Source organism: Morone saxatilis, unplaced genomic scaffold, assembly GCF_004916995.1.
Source record: "Morone saxatilis isolate NCDOM2014 unplaced genomic scaffold, NCSU_SB_2.0 Contig15, whole genome shotgun sequence".
In the NCBI taxonomy this organism is placed as follows: Eukaryota; Metazoa; Chordata; class Actinopteri; family Moronidae; genus Morone; species Morone saxatilis.
Genome location: NW_023339707.1, coordinates 23,690,845 through 23,712,425, shown reverse-complemented (window position 1 = coordinate 23,712,425; position 21,581 = coordinate 23,690,845). Strand labels below are relative to the sequence as shown.

General features: G+C 39.8%; 1 protein-coding gene across 1 annotated transcript; it reads left to right on the top strand.

Annotated features, from left to right (window-relative positions):
- Positions 1–323: 323 nt before the first annotated feature.
- LOC118324671 lies at positions 324–14,097 on the top strand. The gene is made up of 26 exons (XM_035657114.1): positions 324–719; positions 992–1,136; positions 1,345–1,490; positions 1,779–1,929; positions 2,208–3,823; positions 4,466–4,630; positions 4,781–4,879; positions 5,442–5,688; positions 5,815–5,877; positions 6,074–6,198; positions 6,776–6,907; positions 7,059–7,166; positions 7,422–7,563; positions 7,825–8,376; positions 9,394–9,438; positions 9,645–9,724; positions 9,904–10,016; positions 10,135–10,318; positions 10,837–10,921; positions 11,088–11,233; positions 11,391–11,481; positions 11,728–11,876; positions 12,388–12,473; positions 12,714–12,783; positions 12,896–13,017; positions 13,793–14,097. Exons 2-26 carry the CDS (start codon positions 1,016–1,018, stop codon positions 13,944–13,946), a joined length of 4,992 nt encoding a protein of 1,663 aa, XP_035513007.1. The 5' UTR covers positions 324–719; positions 992–1,015; the 3' UTR covers positions 13,947–14,097.
- The last annotated feature ends 7,484 nt before the right edge of the window (positions 14,098–21,581 follow it).

Sequence of the window (21,581 nt, the reverse complement as noted above, 5' to 3'; positions counted from 1 at the left end):
TACAGCTGATCTGAGCTCGGTTTTTTGGGGGCGGGGCTTTTTGGGCGTCACTGAGACACCAGGGTACAACCTGACCCAGTATCAGTTGCTGTACGTTCTAGAACTCCTCGGCGCTGGTTCCATGGATTTCTATTGGTCAGGAGCATACCCGCTCTAATCTGATTGGTGTAGAGACTAACGTGTGGTTGCATTCAATTACACACAGTAAAAACGAGCATCGTAAAAAAAAAAGTTGATTCATTTACATACCCTAATTTGGAAACGCAGTTGTTAAATTTGTTTCATACTCTCTTTGCTTACTGGTGTTGTTTACCAGCAAGGGGAACATTATATTGTCCATTATAAATGATAAGTAGTTGCTGTCCTGGTCATTTTCAAAGAATCTGAGCGGAAATCAATCAATTGGCTATTTAATCTCATTCTTAACACATGTGCAACTTGAATTATGACTAAAGGGAGTCAAATACATCGACATCGCCAAAACCCGAGTTCATTAGCTTGTTTTTCCTCTTTTGAAGCTGAGATAAACGGCATTTTGAGGCAACCTGAATGCAGCATTTTTGCAGAAAAAGCCCCAATAGTCGTCTTTGCGAGCCTGTGTAGAAATAAAACAATCCATACAACATTATCTTTAGCTAACTGTTTATAATTTAACAACATCGCAGTTTTATGTGACTTGATTGTGTAGTAGGTTAAAGTTGGAGACACGGTTTTGAAATGTAAGTAGAGCTGTTTGTTGTTTTGTGAGACAGCTAGATCTGGTTTCTGTGCTGTTAGTAGTCCATGACAAAAGCCTGGAAGTCAAATTGTTTTAAAAACACAATGTGCACTAAACGCTTCCTTACATTTTAACACTATTATTATTATTATTATTGTTGTTGACATGTTCAGCAATACCACTTCTATGACAAATTTGTTGATTTGTTCAGTAGTGGATCAGTGTTTGTGTTTGTGTGACTCTCCTGTAATGTTTACCTTGGTGTTTGTGCAGGTCCATCCCTTTAGGAGAGAGGAAATGATGAATGTGGCAGTGAATGTAGTTCTGTCTTCGTGTCCACCAAACCGCTATGAGCTGCTGGCTTGGCTCAATTACACTTTACAGACACGCTTCACCAAGTTGGAGCAGCTGTGCTCAGGTAGGTCACAATGAAACCTCAACAGACAATCTTGAGTTTATGCTTTACACAGTTTTTAATTAAACCTAAAGTCTGTACTATTATGGTTTTATGAGTACACGATCGAAGGCTGCAGTTAATGTTTTGGAATTACTATCACTACATTTTCTGAGGGTCAAGTAAATTACCTTTGTCTTAGTTAATCTGGCCCTTATTGTTTGGTATCCAGGTGCCGCCTATTGCCAGCTGATGGACTGGTGTTTTCCCGGGACCCTGGACCTTTCCAAGGTCCGGTTTCAAAGCAGCAGCACGGAGGACGCAACCCACAACTACAGTTTACTGCAAGCTGCGTTCCAAAAAGTTGGAGTGCTCCGAGTGAGTATTGTAACAAAAGCGGTGAACAACGTCACATTTAAAATCTGCTCAGTACAGTTAAGAACCCGACTAATAAAGCTCATCCCGGATATTTTGGTAACGCTGACTATATAAAAAGTATTTGCTTCTGCTCTATGTTTATTTTTTATTAATTATTAATTATCTTAAACTCCTTTTCTTTTTTTTCTCTGCAAATGTTTGGTGATTTATTTCGATATTTAAGAAGCATGTTAGTCTTTTCAAAACATCAGAAACACAGTAAATAAAAACATCTTTTTTTTTTGACAGTACATCCCCGTCGACACGCTGATAAAGAACAAGTCTACAGTGGCTGTGACCTTCCTGCACTGGTTCAAGCTTTTCTTTGAAAAGAACAACAACGGCAGGGAGTACCATGCCTTGGAGGCCAGAGGTGGACAGAATATGGTTCCTGAATCAGGTGGGAGCAGTTGTTACACAAAAATCCTACATAGTAAATGTTGTATATGTGTCACACAAATTGTTTTAGGCATGATTCTTAAAGAAATGTGTGGTTTTGTTCTCACATGATAGGAATTACATTAGTTACACAAGGCAAATTATTTTTTCCCTGTGATAACGTGACACCTAAACATGCCCCAGGTCAATATTTCATCAAAATGGTGTTAGCATTGTGGCTCTTTCTGCAATAGTCTTGCAGTGATGTCTAATAAATGTCTTTTTTTACTCCCATTACAGAGGCCTCTCATCAGGAACTAGAGATAATTGTGAAGATGGCGGGGAAAAAAACGGAAGAACTGAAAAAACAAAAAACACTAACGGTGAAGGAGATTTTGAACAGGAAGGCCAAAGTCTCGTCTCATCTCATCCCGTCTTCATCCGCTTATCCGGGGTCAGGTTGCGGGGATAGCAAGTCCAGCAGCGGACCCCAGACTTCCCTTGCCAAGGCCAGTGTGATAGTATTAATATCTGAGGATGAGGATGCCCAGGTGGCTGTGAACACGGAGCCGAAAGCAGAGCCAATGGAAATGGAGATGATGGAAGAGCTCGAGCAGGAACAGATAAACATGGTGGAGCCGGTCGAAGCAGCGGTGAAGACGGAAGAGCGAGAGTGTAGCAGTGATCCTCTGTTTTTGTTCATCAACAAGTACTGTAGTGGCAATGTGGACGGCAATGTTGACGCTCTGAGTTCTGACCCTTTAGTTTCTTCCATCTTGAGTCCAACCCACCCTAAAGACATCATTCAGGTCTGCCGGCACACGCCGTACTGCCTCTACCTGTACATGGGGGTGGAGCTGGGCGGAGGACAGACCACTAGCGTCCTTCTGATTGGCTACTTTGACCAGAGCTCGGGGGTCAGTGTGGTGAGGCTGCTGCACACTCTGCGGATGAGCGTCGACACTGTTAATCCGCAAACCTCGGCGGACGCGGACACCGGCGCTACCCCAGGCACGCGCAGTGCAGATGGCGATGCACGAGTCCTGATTGAGACGCTGAAGAAGTTTGAGCTGCCTCTGGCCAACCTTTCTGTGTTTTACTGTAACGCTTCAAGCTTATGGGCGAGGCAGAAGTTTGTATCCCAGCTTCAGACGTGCTGCCCCAGGTTAATAACACTCTCTGGCCTCCCTGGGCTAGCAGCAAGAGCATGCCAGGCTGGACTCATGGCTTCCTTTAGTGGCCTGCTTGACCTGATCAGAGTCATCCACTGTCACTACTCCACCTGCACCTCCGTTAATGACAGTCTGAAGGAGCTGTTTACCAATTCACTGTCTTATGACCCGTCAAAACCTGTCTCTGGACATTGTTTATTCATCATCAACATTGTGCAGAAGATGGCCAACAACTGGAGGGATTTAGTGGATTATTTCAAGTCACTGAGGCCGACTGCAGCCTCTGACTGGATCAGAGCCCAGCTGATGGATCATAAAATCAAGCTGCAGTTCCTGTTCCTCTCCCAGGCTTTGGAGCCCCTCCAAGCTCTACAAGAATGGCAGCAGTACGGCACAGTAGACGTCGCCGCAGAGCTCCAACTGTCCGCCATGCTGGTCCACACCTACACAACCAGTCTCCTCCGGCCCTCCGTCCACGAGCACTTTCTCAGGAAGCGGAGCGTGCAGGTCCTCAACAACGAGCTCCCCCCAACCGAAGTGAACATTGGTTCTCGTGCTAGAGACTTTCTGTGGGCCACCGCTGTTGTGGATCTGGGGGAGCAGGAGAGGAGTGACTTCCTGAAGGGCGCCGCGGCCTTCTATAAAGGAGCATTACAGAGTTTAGTGAGGAATATGCCCAAGTATCTTGGAGACGCAGCACTAAGGAATATCCGCAAAGTCCTGAAACATCCTGAAAATATCAATGTAAGAAGATTTATTTCTGTTAGCAATACATATTAATATGTTGCTGACTTCAATAGGTTGATTTTAATTTTAAAATAAATAAACTAAATAGTTGTGGGAGATATTGAGACTCAAAATCGCTACCAGCGTTACATTTGTGTCCTCTCCGGTCCCTCTGATGACCGCCAGTATCCGTATCTTATCTTAGTACAAGGCAGTCACTTCCTGGACTCCCAGCCAAGAAATAGTTTTGTACAGTTTTAATAAAGATGAAGATGTAACAAGTTAATTTGTGAGTTCAAGAGGTTCTGGTTTGAGTTATTGTTGGGCAGAACCAGGCTAATCCATCTCTATTTCCAGCCTTTGTGCTAAGCTAAGTGTTCATATTAGTCTCATCTAACTCACTCTATTCCTTTAATCATGAGTGTGCTGTTTAGTTTGATGATGCCACCACATAATCTTTTTAAAGCTCAAGTTGTTTATCTTAACTCTTGCTGCCAGTTTACTTGTGTAACTTTAAAGGGCTGTTTCACAAAATAGTAACACTTTAGGGGAACTAACCCCCAGTGTTTGTGTGTAACCGTTTTTCTTTGATTTGATTCGATCAGATTTTCCTACCCGTCTGTATATCGGTATTTGAGATATCTGTGTTTTCTCTTTTAGGAAAATGGATTGTCCAGATGCGTGCTGTCAGAGATCGGGGTTCAGCTGGGTCTCTGTAACACCGGGACTCCAGAAGCACTCCAACTGGCGTACGAGTACCTCAGCGCCATTAAAACATTAAAGGAGGAACAGAAAAAAGGAAGAGGAGGTCACTGCTGGGTGAAGGTAAACCGTCAACATGATGGATCAATAACAGGGGGGGGTGGGTGGGTGTCTTCATGTAGATAAAGTGGTAGTCCAGTAGCTCAGTAAGCTTCAGTAAACACTGATGTTGAATATCAGATGTCTTTACAAGAGTTCCCTGTGTTTGTACAGATGTTGCGTGGCATTAGACAGCACTCTATCCTGCGTACGTTCCTCCTGATCCTCCTGGCCCTGCCGGACTCTCTAGACAGTACGCAGGTGTTTGATAAGGTGAGTGGTGAATGTTAAACGTCTTTCAGGAGGCCGACTGGTTATGTTTACCAACCAAATTTCACCATCAGGATTTGTCCTCCAATATGCGCTTCCTCACTTTGTCCACAGTGATTGGTGTTGGACAGGTTAAATATTCATCAATACACAGCAGTGAGGAACGAGACAGATAGATATTATTGTTAATTTTCAGGTTATTATACACTAATGAAAACACACTGATGAACATTCTGCCAATATTTCATTTCATTTTCAGTATTTCAGTAGATCCTCCTAAATATTAGACACTGGACTTTGTTAAAAGGTTGTTTTGTTTAAAGGTAACTGACATCTTTATCCTTTTTATATGACAAGTTGAATTTTGTAGAGATTTTAGGCATAATTTGTTGGAAGTCATTTTCTTACAACTCCTTTCTTTCATAAGAATTTTGATTAGATTAATAGAAAAAGTTACAGCTTTAACATCTGTACATCCTCATTGCTGTTCTTCTTTCATCTCCTAGTTATGTCTTTTTGTGACGTGATAAAGAGATTTACGTGTATGTTTTGCTCCTGTCTCAAGATGTGCAGCAGCACCAAGACTCTTTTTGACAGCCAGAATACCGTCAAAACCTCACTTAAAGCAGAGAGGTTCAGAAGGAAACGACCTGTCCGGGCAGGTAATGGTGGCATGAACCAAGGAGAGGAGGATGAAGAGACTTCGGAGACAACGGATGACAGCGACAATTCTGTAGTCAGACACAGACGATGTGTTCCTACCAGACACAACCACTGTGCGAGTGATTCAGACTACACGGACAATTCCTCGGGTAAGACCGCCAGGTGTACGTTAGCGGCTTCATTAACATAAATCTGGCTAATGAAGTCAATCTGTTGTGGACAGCAGTTCCAAATGTAGGTGACGATAAAAACTAATGTGTGTTCTGTTTTATCAGATGTGGTTGACGTCACCGAAGAGGCCAAAACGTGTCGGACCAGTAGACTGATGAACGCAGAAAGTAAGAAATGTGTAATATTATTACTCTTAAGGGTATTAATAATATCTTAAATTGTTTATTGTAGGCTCACAGTGCTGTGAATAGTACCTGAGGCCCGGTCTGCAGTGAACACGAGCCGGGCCTTCATATGTGCATGAGGAAATAACCAGAGTGTGTAATGCAGCAGATTCAGTAGCTCATTGTCACTGTTCTGCAGAGCCAAGGATCCCAACGGCAGAGTCCGTATACATTATAAGCGATGATGATGGTGGTGTTGGTGATGATGATGATGATGGTGGGATGGTTACAACAATTACACCAACCTACTCAGAACCACAGCTGGTAAGATTGACTGTAATGTTGTTTAGATTAACGTAGTGATAGAACCATGAATTTGTGTTACTGGTTCGTTCTATATCAATACAGTGTATTTATTATATTTTAAACACAATTTTAATTCTTTTAATTCTCAGTTTAGCCAGCTAGATAATATTAAAAAATACATAATTTATTTTTTATTTTTAAAGCTGTATTTGTCTCTTCAAACATTTTCATTCGGATAATTCTTAAAACAAAAAGTGGTTTCACACCGAACCTGTTCGGTTGGGTTAAAAATAAGACTTGTAGAACTAATAAGTTGTCAATCAAAGTCTAGTGCAGAGTAAACAACTAAACGCAGGAAGCATATGATTAAAAGCGAAACAATGAATGGATTAATCATCAATCAATAATGGTAATAATGATCAGATCCTATATATTAATTATTAAATTAATTAATTATTATTAAAACAGAAAGGAACTGTCTCAGTTATGGGAGACAAGTTTTCAGAAAGATGTATTTCACTGTATAGTCAATGTTAGAAACAGTCAGTATTATTTATGCTCTCACATTGTGTGTTCGTATGTGTGCGTTGTACAGGGTACGAAGGGGGAGCTGGTTTGGGGGAAGCTGGACGGCTTCTCTTTCTGGCCAGGCATCATCATACCCCGCAAGGTAAAGAATCCAGGGATGAAGATGGTGGAGTGGTACGGACAGAGAATGTCCTCTCAGGTGAGTCAGACAAAGTTTATACATTACAGTAAATATGCATGTACGTGAATGCTTGATCCACATAGAGACAGTACACATTTTATTTACTGTATATATTAAACTCATATATTTATTTCCATTCTCTGCACTGACTTCTTGGCTCTGATTCCAGGTCGCAGTGGAGACTCTGAAACCTTTCGCTGCCTTCGCTGAGCACTTCTGTCCCAAATCCTTCGCCATCCTCGTCACCTACAGACAAGCCATCTTCTTGTCCCTGCAGGTCTGTTGTTCTCTCTCTCTCTCTCTCTCTCTCTCTTCTTCTCTCATCTCTCTATCTCTTCTCTCTCTCTCTCTCTCCTCTCTCTCTCTTCCTCTCTCTCCTCTCCAATCAAATCTCTCTCTCTACAACTACACAGGACTTAATTGTTCCGGTATGTCGGACTCATCAACAAATCTAACCTGAACTTTTAAAAGTGTTGATAGGTGATGCATATTTCTCCTCCTCCTGCTTACGCGTGTGTCTGTTGTCTATCAGGAAGCAGCTTTACGTTGTGAGAAGCAGTTTTCTGCAAATCTGACCGACAAAGATGGGCTGCTGAAACAGGTGTTAGACTGGGCCTTGGAAGGATTTCAACCTATGGGGCCAGATAGACTCACAACAACGGCTGCCGTCAACGGTATGAACATCTGATTCCAAGCTTCTGTTGTATATTAAATGCATCATAGAGCTCTGAAATCATTCCATCACATCCTATTAGAAGGTAACCCTGTTGTGATCTTGACAAAGTAAACTATGATTAATTTAAGTAATTCAGTATTATTGCAAGTTCTGGTTTCAGCTCACAAAGTGTTTATTGTCTACAGATTGTACATATGATTGTAACTTTACTGTTGTGTAATATGTCTGATGGTCACATGCATGATTGTCTCCTGTCCAGGTGTTACTAAAACAAAGCAGAAACCAATGGCGAGGAAGAGCGTCTTCTCGAAAGCCAAATCTCCCCGACGCTCCGTAAACTCCTCCGAGCCGATGAGCAGCAAGAGCAATACCGCCAACTCTGAGCTGAGAGACGTGGCTGTCTCCATGAACAGTTTGTCGTGCAACTCTACAGAGAAGTCCCCCCACAAAGACGGCGGTGGAAAGACTGCGTTGGAAGAAGCAGTCGATTCCGCGGGAAAAGACGCTGAAGTAGTCACGAAGGAGAAGGAATCCACAGGAGGATTGGCAGCAGAGATGGGGAAACAGGGGAAGAGAGGATGGGAGGGAGAGAAAGATTACTGGGAAGCAAGATGGGAGAAGGGGAAAGGGAAGGCTAAGGCCGGGTGGAAAGCCGGGAAGGTTCAGAAGAAGAAAAGCGGTCTTATTGATGAATTTGATAACGACATGTCGCCAGACTTTGTGCCGAACAAGAAGAGGACCTACACCAAATCCTACAACAAGATCAATGAGCCGACCGCCATGTACACCCAGCCGGACCAAACACTCAGAGGTAACAAACAGAAGTTCATCATTAAAATGTTTGAATTTGAACACTTTTTAATATTTTAATTCCAAACTGAGTGAAACAAATTAAAGTCCAATACTAAAAGCTGGAATTTAGTCTGAAACGGACGCGTACACAGATGATCTGTGATAAGAAATGTCATTTAATATATCCTAGGTTTACATTATGAACAGCATTTTCAGGTCAGGTATGTCGACTGTATCCCATTACCTTTACTCTTAAAGTAGCTTTCTCAGTTAGTTACCAGGTACAAATATTTACTGTCGACTCTACGCAGGAACTAGTTTGTGTGATGAGACATGAATCAATTAAGTGATAATATTCACTTTGTAAACACATGCGTTATAAATAGGTTCTAATTAAGTTTTAGTTTAAGACCAGCTGGTGCAGTTTTCCCTGCGGAGCCCGTAATGAGATCAAACCTTTGATATTGAAGTGAGTCATCTGCTTAAAGCAGCTGATTTCATTTCCAGCTTGGAATTTATGCAAAGTAAACTGTTCCATTAAAAATGTTTATAACGGGTATAATTCATTCAACAGTGTTCGGATAGTTACTCTTTTCAAAAGTAATGTTATTACTTTTCTAATAACTCCCTGCTCTCCCCAAAATTCAGCTTTACGACCATTAAAAGTAAAAATCGTAAAAATCAAAGTAATGGAGTATTTCCAGCTGCTGAATGTGTTTCCATCTTCAGTTGTGATTGGACAATGTGATTTAGATTGTTGGATTTCAAATCAGCAACAAAACAAACGGCGAAAGTTGTAACAAATTATCTTTATGGGGGGGTTAACTGTAATATTACTGAAATGTATGAATAGTTAATTACACTACTAGTTAGTATTTTAAAATGATTTATAAGGTCAAGTATAATAATAGGTTCTTAATATCTGCTTTTGCAAGGATCACAGCGTTTATTATTCCCATAGTTTTAATACATTATAACCGTTTTATGGTACATATAATGCAAATTATGAAAACGTATTTCGTTTCTTTTCTTGCAGAGAAGACCATCCAGATGATCATGGCCAAGAAACTCAACATTGACGGTGAGTGTATTTTCTTTTAAATCTGAATCAAATCTAAATCTAAATCTGTTCCCTTTTTATTCGTAACAACTCACATCACACCTCACAGCACTGTAAGACTCCAGTGAATCTCTCCTTCAGTTTTTACACGAGTACTGGTACATAATAAGCGTACTGTTATATGTAAAGCACTTCCTCACACGTTTGTTCCTCGTCTGTGTCTGCAGGCTTCTGTTTGTGTTGCGGGACTGAAAGCGTCGAGATATTCCACCCTCTATTCAAAGGAAGCCTCTGCTTGAAGTGTAAAGTATGGAATCATCAACTTCTCTTTCTCTTACAAGCAGCAGTGAACCAACAGTAAGGGTTTCTCAGCACACTGTGAATGTGTGTTTAAATGTGTGAAACCTGGAACTCAAGTATTAAACACTGTTCTTCTTCCTCCTCCTGTGCTAACTTTCCTGGCGGTGCTGTCTGTCTCTCCTGTAGGATAACTTTACAGAAACTCTGTTTCGCTATGATGAAGATGGATATCAGTCCTACTGTACCATCTGCTGCTATGGGATGGAGGTCATACTGTGTGGCAACGATAGCTGCTGCAGGTCGGCCTCTTCATCTACTCCTCTGTTGCATTCTAGCTTTTTAAGGAAAGGTAACAAGTAGAGGCAGAATTTTTTCCCCATTTGATGGATCGTCTTTCCTCTTCCTCCTCATTTGCAGATCTTATTGTGGGGACTGTCTGAACATCCTCATCGGCCAGGGGACGTTTGATTCCTTGAAGGAGTTGGACCCGTGGATCTGCTACATGTGTCAGCCCCATCGACCCCACGGTGCTCTGATTCCCAGAGTGGACTGGAGCATTCGTGTGCAGGAATTATTCGCCAACAACAGCGGCATGGAGTTTGTGAGTGATCAACCCATACGAATCGTTTTGTGGCTCTCTGAACCAACTGAAGTATTACACACGTTAAATGAGTAAATATTCCTTTACTAACGCAACATCAGGATCAACTGTGCGTGATTTACATTCTTAGTAATAATTACACTGTTAGCAGTGTTGGATTACATATTACTATACATTTATTTGCTTTATGGCAGACACTTATAATTCATTTGATTAATTTTTCTGCTGATTGATTAATTGACAAATAGTTTCAGCTTTCATCTTTTTTAAACACTTTAACCCAGAATATAATACATATAAAACACGACAAAATATAATGTTATATAAACTTAATGCACTTTACAGTAATTTAGAGAAAATGTCACAAATAAGGGACAAAATTAGTTGAAAGAAATGATTAAATACACAAATTGCTCTTACTTTTAATCTTTTAAGTTCTTTATTTCTTTATTTGTTCCCATTAATGAGGAGTCACACAAACAGTATTATTACATAGTTTTGACCTTTTTACTTTGTAGGAGCCGCACCGTGTTTACCCGTCCATCCGTGCCAACCTGCGCAGACCAATCCGAGTTCTCTCGCTGTTCGATGGCATAGCAACAGGTGAGCACAGAGTTTCCATTACGTGTTTTTTTTGGTGCTCTTAGCATTAGTACTTTTCTGCTCCTCTAAACTTCTGTAACCTAACATCTCTAATTCTGATTCCACAGTATATTTGATGTCAAGACGTTCACAGCCTCTGTGTGTGTCTGTTGGTATTTTCTTTCAGGTTACCTGGTGCTGAAGGATCTCGGCTTCAAAGTAGAAAAATATGTTGCCTCGGAGGTTTGCGAGGATTCAATTGCCGTGGCAACCGTCAACCACGATGGGAAGATCATTCCCGTTGGTGACGCCCGGTTAATCACAGAGGAGCTCGTACGTTCTCTCACACTGCCTATTTCAATCCTTTTATTTACTTTATTTATCTGTTGTGAGTCATTGGAAGATGCCTTACAGCTCCAGTGATGGAACTGAAATGACAGTTAGCTCAACACTGAATAAACCAGCTCATTGTCCCTCTTTGACCATCCAGCTCGAGCAGTGGGGTCCGTTTGATTTGCTGATTGGTGGCAGCCCCTGTAATGACCTCTCCATCGTCAACCCATTAAGAAAAGGCCTCTACGGTATGTAACCACTTTAAATCAATCAATCAAACAAATGATTGATATAATTCTGTGTGGAAAGGTGCTACTTTCACATATTTGTAGATTGAAAACTTTTTGTAGACTTAAAGAATAATCAGTTGATCAAATAAAAGAACCAATAGGAAATAATCTGTAGTTGGAAACCTGATTTAATAATGACGATGAGATCAGATAAGAGACAGGGGCCTTTTGTTCTTTGCTGTAATTCCCTCCTCTCTCCGACAGAGGGCACTGGCAGGCTGTTCTTTGAGTACTTCCGCATCCTTCAGCTGCTGAAGCCCAAAGAGGAAGACCCCAGACCGTTCTTCTGGCTGTTTGAGAACGTGGTCTTCATGAACACGCATGATAAAGTCAACATCTGCCGCTTCCTCGAGGTTCGTCACATCCACTGCTGTTTGGTTTCTGCTGGATTCTTTTATCTTGAGTGCTCACCTCGTCTTACTACACATAAAGTTTATGTTATATTACATTACTATATTTCACCGTAGACTTATTTTATATCCCATATTATAATATATTGTACTATATTATGTCATTTTTCTATTATATTAATATATTAATACAGATGCTGGTATAGTAGATGGTATATTACTCTTATATGTAACTTTGCTGACTTTGCTGCTACTCATCACACCACCATAACACTTCACTTGAATACACTAATATTAATACTATAATAATTATTTTTATATACAAAAAGGTCTTTCTTTTTTTACTTTTCTCTATTTATCTGGACTGTCTTTCGTCCTTGTTCTCCCTCTGGGCATCAATAAAGGTCCATCTCCTCTCTTCCTTCCTTCCTCATTACACTGCTGTTTCTTCCTCTTAAGTAACATTTTCCAGACTCAAGAGAATGACTGTTGTTGTGATGTGATTCTTCGACAGTGCAACCCGGTGCTGGTGAATGCAGTCAAAGTTAGCCCTGCCCACAGAGGTCGTTACTTCTGGGGAAACATCCCAGGGATGAGCAGGTAACATCAATTAATCCTCAATTACAAGGATATTATAAATAATAGTAGTATTAATAGGATTATATTATTAATAATATTAGTGTCCTGTAGCAGTAGAGGTATCATCTTTCTTTTTGCTTTTATATATTGTTTTCTCTGTCTCCTAAAACCCTTTTTTTTTCTTTCTTTTATCTTCTAAAGCACTTTGTTTTGTTTTTAAAATGTATAACTGAAGTCTGTTGGCTGTTTATCTCCCTTCAGGCCCATTATCGCCTCCCAGAAGGACAAGCTGACCCTCCAGGACTGTTTAGAGATCGGTAGAGAGGCCAGGGTCCGTTTTATTCAGTTATTTTGTGTCTGCAGTCTCTATTTTAAAAAATTAATGTATTTTATTTTTTAACAATTGTGATTAATTAAGGTAACTTAAATTGTTTTGGTTCCAGGTCACCAAGGTGAGGACGATCACCACCAATCCAAACTCTCTGAAGCAAGGCAAAGGTGTCTCTCAGCTGCCTGTCCTCGAGAACGGCAAAGAGGACAACCTCTGGATCACTGAACTGGAAAGGTAGGAATTGTGATACTTGTGTGTGTGTGTGTTAAATGTCTGCAGTATTTACAGGCTCACTGCTTAGCCGGTTTTGTGTGTTGACTCTGTTAACTCTGGTCAATGAGTTAGACCATGAACTAACCCTTTTATTGTTAGTAGGGCTGTGTATGGACAGAAATCTGGCAATATGAAACATACGTCACAATACAGGGCTTACAGTTAAATATATTGTGATACTGTAAGTATAGTGATATAAATTAAATCACAAAAAATAATATTGCAATACTCGTATGTGTATCAATATTGTCGTACACCACTAATTGTTAGCCAGAGAAGAGAGAGCTTTGGAAACAGACATGATGCTTTTACACTGGACAGTTGCCCTGTGGCTTTAACAAAATATAATATGGAAAACGGTGGAACGGTTATTTTTTAACATTTTCATCTATTGGTGTTGGTATAATAACATTATATGGTTTGCTGTTCCAGATATATATTGTTTTGGGCCAAAAATAACTGTTTTGATAATAAAGGTTGATGAACCCTGTCCTATAGAGAGACTAAGACATCGCTAATATTGGTTATAACATCAGAAAACAGTGAAAAATATCCACTACAGAGCTTAAGCAACTTTAAATATCTTGTTTTGTTCAACCAACTGTCCAAAATCTGACAATATTCAGATCAAAAACCAGCAAGAAGCTGTAACCAGAGAGACTCATCGATCAATGTTGCAGCTCTGAACTGAGACTTACGCTAACACTTGTGTGCCTTCTTCCTTGTGGTCCACCAGGATCTTTGGTTTCCCCAAACATTACACCGACGTGAGGAACATGAACCGGCAGCAGAGGCAGAAGGTGCTGGGGAAGGCATGGAGTGTGCCGGTCATCCGTCACCTCTTCGCTCCTCTGAAGGACTATTTTGCCTGTGAGCAGCTGCCTGTATGACCTCCACCTCCCTGTCCTCCCCTGCCACTCCACAACTGCATCAACTGAGATATCGGAGGTCTGTGATGTTTTGCATAGTGACGTGTTTGTGTGTTTTGAAGGGTTTTTTTCCCCACCACGTGTTTTATAAGAACAAGATGGAGCATAACTGGTCTATGCATATATGTACTACTTTCACAAAGCTAGCTCACAATCAGGCTTTTGTAGATCTCTGCCACAGGGCCATTTTACCCGCTATGCACTCGATTCTCTTGCATCGTGTTACAGTTTGTGTACACAACAGACTCTGCTTTAGCTGCTCTCCGTCTACCTCCAGTTCTTGGTATTTCCTCCTGAACCTCCGAACCACCTTCTGGAGTTCACAGACACTCCCAGTCCTTCCTTTCCTCCCCCAAATGCTCAGTGACTGTCAGTGTTGCTACTCAGGGCTTCCCTCTAAAAGTTGATGATTTGAGTCATCAATCGAGGAGACCCCAAGTGAACCTGACACATTTAGTCAGTCGAATCTCTGCACTTTACAAACCAAGTCTCAAAATGACCACAAAACAAACTGTTTGGCTGCTCCGTCACTTTACTCTTTGCTCCGGTGATAACTGTCAGTGAAGTCAGCTAAACCACTTTTGAACCAGACTGTGATACCATGGTGCTATACCAGTCAGCGTCCTCTGAGGACGTACTGGCAGTAGTGTGGTGGGTGCATAGAGGTTAGTGTAGATATCAGTTATATGAGAACTGGAGAATATTTCTTCATTAAAAGAAGAACAAAGAACAGCAGCAATGATGATGGACGGATGGTTCTTCCAATTTAATCAATGTGCTCTCCGTTCGGTAGCGCTGTCAGCAGCTCTGCAGGGGAGACGCTCCGTGGTGGACATACACTTTCTTTCACTGTGTGGAAATCTCATATTTTCACATCACAGTTAACAAAGAAAGGCTTTAAAACGTGCGTCTGGAATTAGACTGAGTACACGAAGGTCTCTGTGTGGACTTGTTGTTCTGACTGTGAGGACTTTCCACGCAGCCACTTACGCTACGAGGCTTCCGGCAGCTGATCTACTGCGCGTGGAGAATGTAGACTAGTAGTAGGATAGACAGAACTACTACGCAGCTGTCTTGTGTATGTCTCTGTTTGAGTATAATAATGTTCGTATTGAACAGCTAAATCTGAGTCGGGTGGTGCTACTAGCCTCATTTGAACTGGGAAGGCTAAAAACAACCTAGGGGCAGAATGTCCTGAAGGCTAATATATTATTACCTTTTCACTAGAAGTCTGTGAGCCTTCTCTTGTAGATATGGTTGCAACATGTTAATCATATTGAACTGAGAGCTGTCTCGCTGCTTTACTATGATATTTGAATCCTGTTTCTTGTTTCCAGGAGAAACAAAGACTTCATTAAATTAACATCTACTGTAAATGTAAAACATATTATATTCTGTACCAACATTGCTCTTCTCCTCTGTTTCCTGTATCACAACTGAGTTGTTAGTGTTGATAAAAGTATTCAAGTATTTAAGATTTAGAAGTTTGCGTATCATCCACAGTTTGATCAGTTTTTAACTTCATCCTTTGGTTTTATCTTTGTATATTCTGCTGTGTTAAACTTAGGGAAGCATAAAATAACTGAGTGTATCTTGTATTATGTGTGTTTGGGAAGATTCAATGAATTGTATTGGTTTTTATTGCTGCATTGGTGTTGACACCAACTAAATGCTGATGACCTCTATGATGCTGTGGTGCTAATGGTAACAAAGACATACTGATGGTTACAGTTACCTGCTGCTTAGTAATAATCTGTATTGTGTTTAAGAAACAGTGAATGTTCATTTCATTCATTACCTATTATAACGTCATTACTTGGAGTTCATCATTCAGTGTCTTCACGCCATGGAAGATCTGTTTTTATTCAATTTGTTGTTGAAAAAGTAGTATTACAAGTTTATTTTCTTTGTCAAAGGGAAGTTAATTTAAAGGTCCAGTGTGTAACAGCTGTAAAGTTTGTAGGAGAAACTGGTGCAGCCGGTGTTTGTTTTGTCCGTTCTGGGCTACTGTAGAAACATGGCGGTTCAATATGGCGGCCTCTGTAACAGAGGACCCGCTCCCTCTGTAGATAAAATCTCATTCTGGGGTAACAAAAACACAACACTAATATATTCAGGTGATTATACAGTAATGAAAACACACCTATGAATATTATATGCAATAGAGCCTACTAAATGTTTCACACTGGACCTTTAACTTTTATTATACTTTTTTATTTGTGATAAATAATCCTTGTTGTTTGAGGCATGTGGCCAGATTAACTGATAATTGTAAATATGAATAAGTACTGTGATTATTCTGACTGCTGATTGTATCAGGAACATTTTGAGAACTGTTAGTGGGTGACGGGGTTTAACTGAACTGCTGTAAAGTAATTTTGCACATTAACAGCAGTGGACTGAATTCAGAGGTATGAAGGTATGAATGACAACGTAGAATGGAAACTGAAGTCTGTACTATTGATCATCATCTCTGTACTGAACCAGATACTGTCTCTTTTTATTGATAGTTTTTTTATAATGAGTGACACAATATTTTTACATGTTTAAATGTTTGAACACAGAACGGTGCGCTGTGTTCTCGTCATTGCAAGTGATTGTATGACAGATTTTAATTGGGACTGTTAACAAGATTAATAAAAGAAGTCTCACAACGATGTCCGAGATCTTCATTTCATTGAGTCCCATAGCTGATATTGGTTATCTCTTGTTGGGGTTTATAATTAGTATTTAATCACAGACATGGTTGGAGCTACCATTGAGTACACAGAGGGCAATTCCTCTTTGCAAATCTATAGGAGAATAGTAGTTTTAGGCTCATTATATATCTAATTTTAGGTGAAAAAAAATAATTACATGAAGGTTCAGTCCTTTCCCATACCAGAACTTTGAAACAGACGTTAGATCTTCATGTGTGAGAATAATTTTTTACAGAAAATACTTGATTAACTGAATAAATGTAAAAATACATAACTCAGGATGTCTCATTTATTTATTATTAGATCTCCATACATCTAAAATCCTGCCTACAGCCATGCAGACGATCCCTTTGTGGCACAAAGGGATCGTCTGCATGGCTGTGAGCAAGCTTCCTGCAAATATTCATTAGAAACACAATCAATATTGTCAATATTATAAGCCACAGTTTAGTTCCCAAGCGAAAAAGGCTTATCATAAATTAATAAAATACTTTTGTACACTTGTTCTGTGTGCACTGCTCTGTACGAAAAGTGTCATGAGATAATACAATAAAACAAATAAAACTGAAATTAAAAATGTAATTGAACTGAATTGCAAATAATGGAGAAACAAGTAAAAATGCGTCTGCTCGTTTAGACCAGAGAAATCAACCGAATACTAAATATTAAGTTAAACCGAGCAGAATATGCTTTATATGATATTATCTATGTAACTACATCTAACATTTTAAATGAAAACCTCTTTCATCTTCATCAAAATAGATGTATTAGAATATTCATATATTATTATATATTTTATTATGAATATATAAATATAGTTCACTGCATTATGAAAGTGTTTATTAATACATGTTTTATTAAAGATATTTGAACAATGACCACATCACGTCTCCAGCGTCCTATCCAAGGGTCTCGTCGTTACGTTACGTCACGTCACGTCACGTTACGTTTAGGCGTTACCCTTTACGTCCTGACGTCATGAAATCGGTTCTTCCGCTGCCGGTAGAGTGAACGTGAAGTGCCAAGAAGAAAAAAAAAAAAAAGCAGAAGAAGGCAAATAACGTCGAAACGATCACAGATAGGCTTCATATGACGGAGAGTGACAGCAGAGAAAAATAACACAATCATCGCCTCCGAGAACTGTGAAAGTCAATCCACTCAAGGTAGGTCCAACGGGGGCTGAAGCACGGGGGCATTTAGCGTTTATTCGCCGGCATGTGAGACGGCGGCTGGTTGAAGGGAGGCAGCTAAAAGCGCCGTTAGCCGCGACGTTAGCTGAGCCCGTGACTAGCAGGAGCAGAACCGGGACCGTTTGACCCCTCCCTCCCTCTCCCCCCCCCGCGTGGTAACGAACCCGGGGTGAGGCGTTCTGTTCGGTAACCGTTAGACGAACCGCGGGCTAAAACGGCCGCCCTTCGAACTCCCAACCGCCGAGCGCAGTGTGTCGCACTAACAGGCGAGGAGCTAACTGAAGCTAACAAGGCGCTGTGGTGGATTTCAGGCCGGGGGAAGAGTCTCGGTGTCGGCGGGAGGAGCTCACGTTAGCCGGCGGTTAGCCAGTGACAGTGGTAGTTAGCTGCTCACAAGCTAAGCTAAGCTATGTATATATATATATATATATATATGGAGCTAACCCGAGTGGCTTGTCAGTTGGGCTAACTGCCGTTAACCGTTAGCTTTTCAAGTTCCCCCAACGGCCCTGTTGCGTTGAGCTAACGGTTAATAACTGAAAGTAACGTCGGTTAGTGGAGCTCAAACTAAACGTTGTTTTAATTGTTCACAATCTACTTTATTATTTTTTATTTTTTCATACATATATAAATCTTTAAAATTTATTAAATTGAAAAAAAATAAAAAACCTAAGAGCTTAATTTGAAATTAATTATTTTTAGATATTTTAGTTGTATTTAATTTCCACATTTATTTTAACAAATGCAGGAAGAGGCAGAAAACCTAGGTTTAAAAAAAAAACACAGAATACAGAAAGATTAAAAGTGATGGCAAGCTAATAATGAGACAAAAACATATAACAATAATGGCAATAGCTATAATATCAATAAAAGCAAAACATTTAAATTGTGTGTTACTGCAATTAAATTGTCTTTTAAGCATCTTTTGTAACATTTAACAGAGAAACACCTTTTTGCCAAATGGGGAAAATCTGGTACCCATAAAACATATGTAAGAAATATAAGAGGATAAAGATCTGAGGATTTATGAGTTGAGTAAGAACAAACCTGTGAATTTACTTGAAAGTAAATGCTCCACAATATTCCCTATTTACATGAATTTATCTCATAAATAAACACACATATTTGAAGAAATATTGATGTCATAAAAGAAATAAAGAGGCAGACGAGATGTGTTTCGTGTTTTTTTTAACTACAATAGACTAAATTTACAACCGTGTAAAACAGAAAAACCATAAATAAAGCTCATGCAGAAATCATTAGTTGGCATTTAAAGAAGCAGGTAAGACTTTAATTTCATGAATAGGCTACTCATATGACAGAATATCTTCACTAACACATGACAGAATAATCTCTCGTTTAGATGTGGAGTCCTCCACCAGTATCAGATTTTGTGCGTCCAAATACAATAGTTGACTACATATAAAGTGAAGCCCCCCCCCAGCTATTACTTTCAGCTGCTGAGGAAATAACTGGGCCGGTCTGACTGTAGATGAGAGTTCGTACTGTAAAGACCTTTTTAAAGAGTCACATTATATATTTATATAAACGATTATAGTGCGCACATGATCAGTCACTTGTTTTCTTCTTACTTTAATTTAGTCGTATTTCTACACGACCTGAGATTAGACTTAGACTTCTCTTTATTGATCCAGTGTATTGAAACAGTGTAGAAAAATAAAGAGGTATAAAAAAAAAAAATACAGTACAAGATAAACAATATAAATAAACTCTTTGCTATATATATAGAAAGTAGAGATATATAAGAATAAACATTTAAAAAAAAAGAGAAAATTCAGGGTAAAGGAAATCAAATAAGATAAATGTAGAGAACTGTATTTATTTGTTTATTTATATTTTTATATATATATATAGTGTTGTTAAACAATTGATAAGTGACATTAAGCAGAAATTAGCAGTTAAATTAAATTTAATTATTGCATTTAAGATAATAATAATTAATAATAAGAGAGCTAAAAACTGGAGAGCTCATAATAAAGTATTGTTCATATGTGGGTGTGCCTTCAGTGTTGTCTCCGATTGATTGATTGATTGATTGATTGGTGCCCGCCAGTGTTTCTTTCCCACTGCTCGGTTTTGTTTGACGCTTTCTAACTTCAGGCAAATCCAAAGTGAGGCGTCGGCCAGAATCAGCGGTTCAGACTGTTTCTCCATGTGATGAGATTACAGTAAATCTTAAATCCTTGTGTATTGTTTTATTATGTTACCTCGACTTATTCAGCAATTATTTAAACCAATAATCCACTGGTTCCAGCTTTTCGAACTGTCTTCTGTGATATTTATCTGATGGTTTTGGGGTCTTTTTGTGCCTTTTGTTATCTGAAGTTTTACAGATCAGGTGAGCAATTGAGAAAGAAACTCTGCAGATTAATCGATAATGAAAACAAAGACAAACGTTGTGTAGAAAGCGCCGTAGAGTTGTGAGCTGCCACGTTATTCACCGACCACCTGGTGACCCAATTTATTTTCCACCAAAACTGAAATTTAGCCGCATTTACAAACCAGTTTATATTAAAAAATGCTAAATAATAATAATAATAGTGTTTGTTTGTCTCCTCTCCTCTGTGTCAGCAGTCGACCGACAATGGCTGTGAACGTTTACTCAACCTCAGTGACCAGCGACAACTTAAGTCGCCACGACATGTTGGTGTGGATCAACGAGTCTCTACAGATGAACCTCACCAAGATAGAAATGTTGTGTACAGGTAAGAAAAGTAGTTTATAAAAACCCTTTTATCTTGTTGTCGGGAGAGAACCAGAACTGTTTCACTCAACGGACCGCTGTCGGACCGCCCGAAACACTTCCAGGATGATGTTCACGGTAGGAAATAGAGGCGTCAGCTTCCAGGGAAGTTTGCACGGTTGTGTGACTTCACTGGTGTTGTGTTGCAGGTCAGTCGTCACGAACGAACGAACGAGTGAGTGTCAGGGTGAGAGGAGGACGCGGAAGCTTCTGTCTTTATCACTTAAACCAACAAAATCTGTTCCTACAGGCTACTGATGCTTTGTTTCATCAAGGAAAAGATTAAAGATTTGAATTGAAATGAATTTAATAACGCAGTAATCTCGTTGGAGCTGATTCTTTAAACCGAAAGGGTGAAAGATGTTCAGATTGAGTACGTCAGCATTAGTGGGTTAACCAGGTGTGAGTGGAAACAACATTTGAGCCAGAGATGTTTCATGGTAACTGCAGATAATAACTATAATCTTTATATAGCAGCTCCTTTCAATAAAAACAAATAATAAAAGTAGGAGGATGCTGAGTTTGCTCGGCAGAAAAACCTTTCTATCAGATACATCATCTGTCGATGGTTCAAAGGGTTCAACAGGAAAATATCCTGTTACCCAAATCCTTTGAACAGCTAATATCCTCAGCTCCTTTGTTTCACACCCAGCTGCCTGTCCGTACACGTGTTGTTCTTCTGCAGATCGTCTGTTTAATATCTGAACCTCAAGTTAAAAGGTGTGTCAGAGCAGATCGTGCTGCTGCAGCTCGCTTTAATCCCCGGTGGACAGATATCAACTGGATTTTAATACGCAGATAAAGAGCTCACGTCAAAATGAAATATTATACCGTATACTTTAGTTAGAAGCAATACACTAACCATCTCTACAGCCTCGAGTGAGGCACTAATTTGATCATTTTATTTACAAAAGAGGGCTGCAGCTATCAAATAATCCATCGA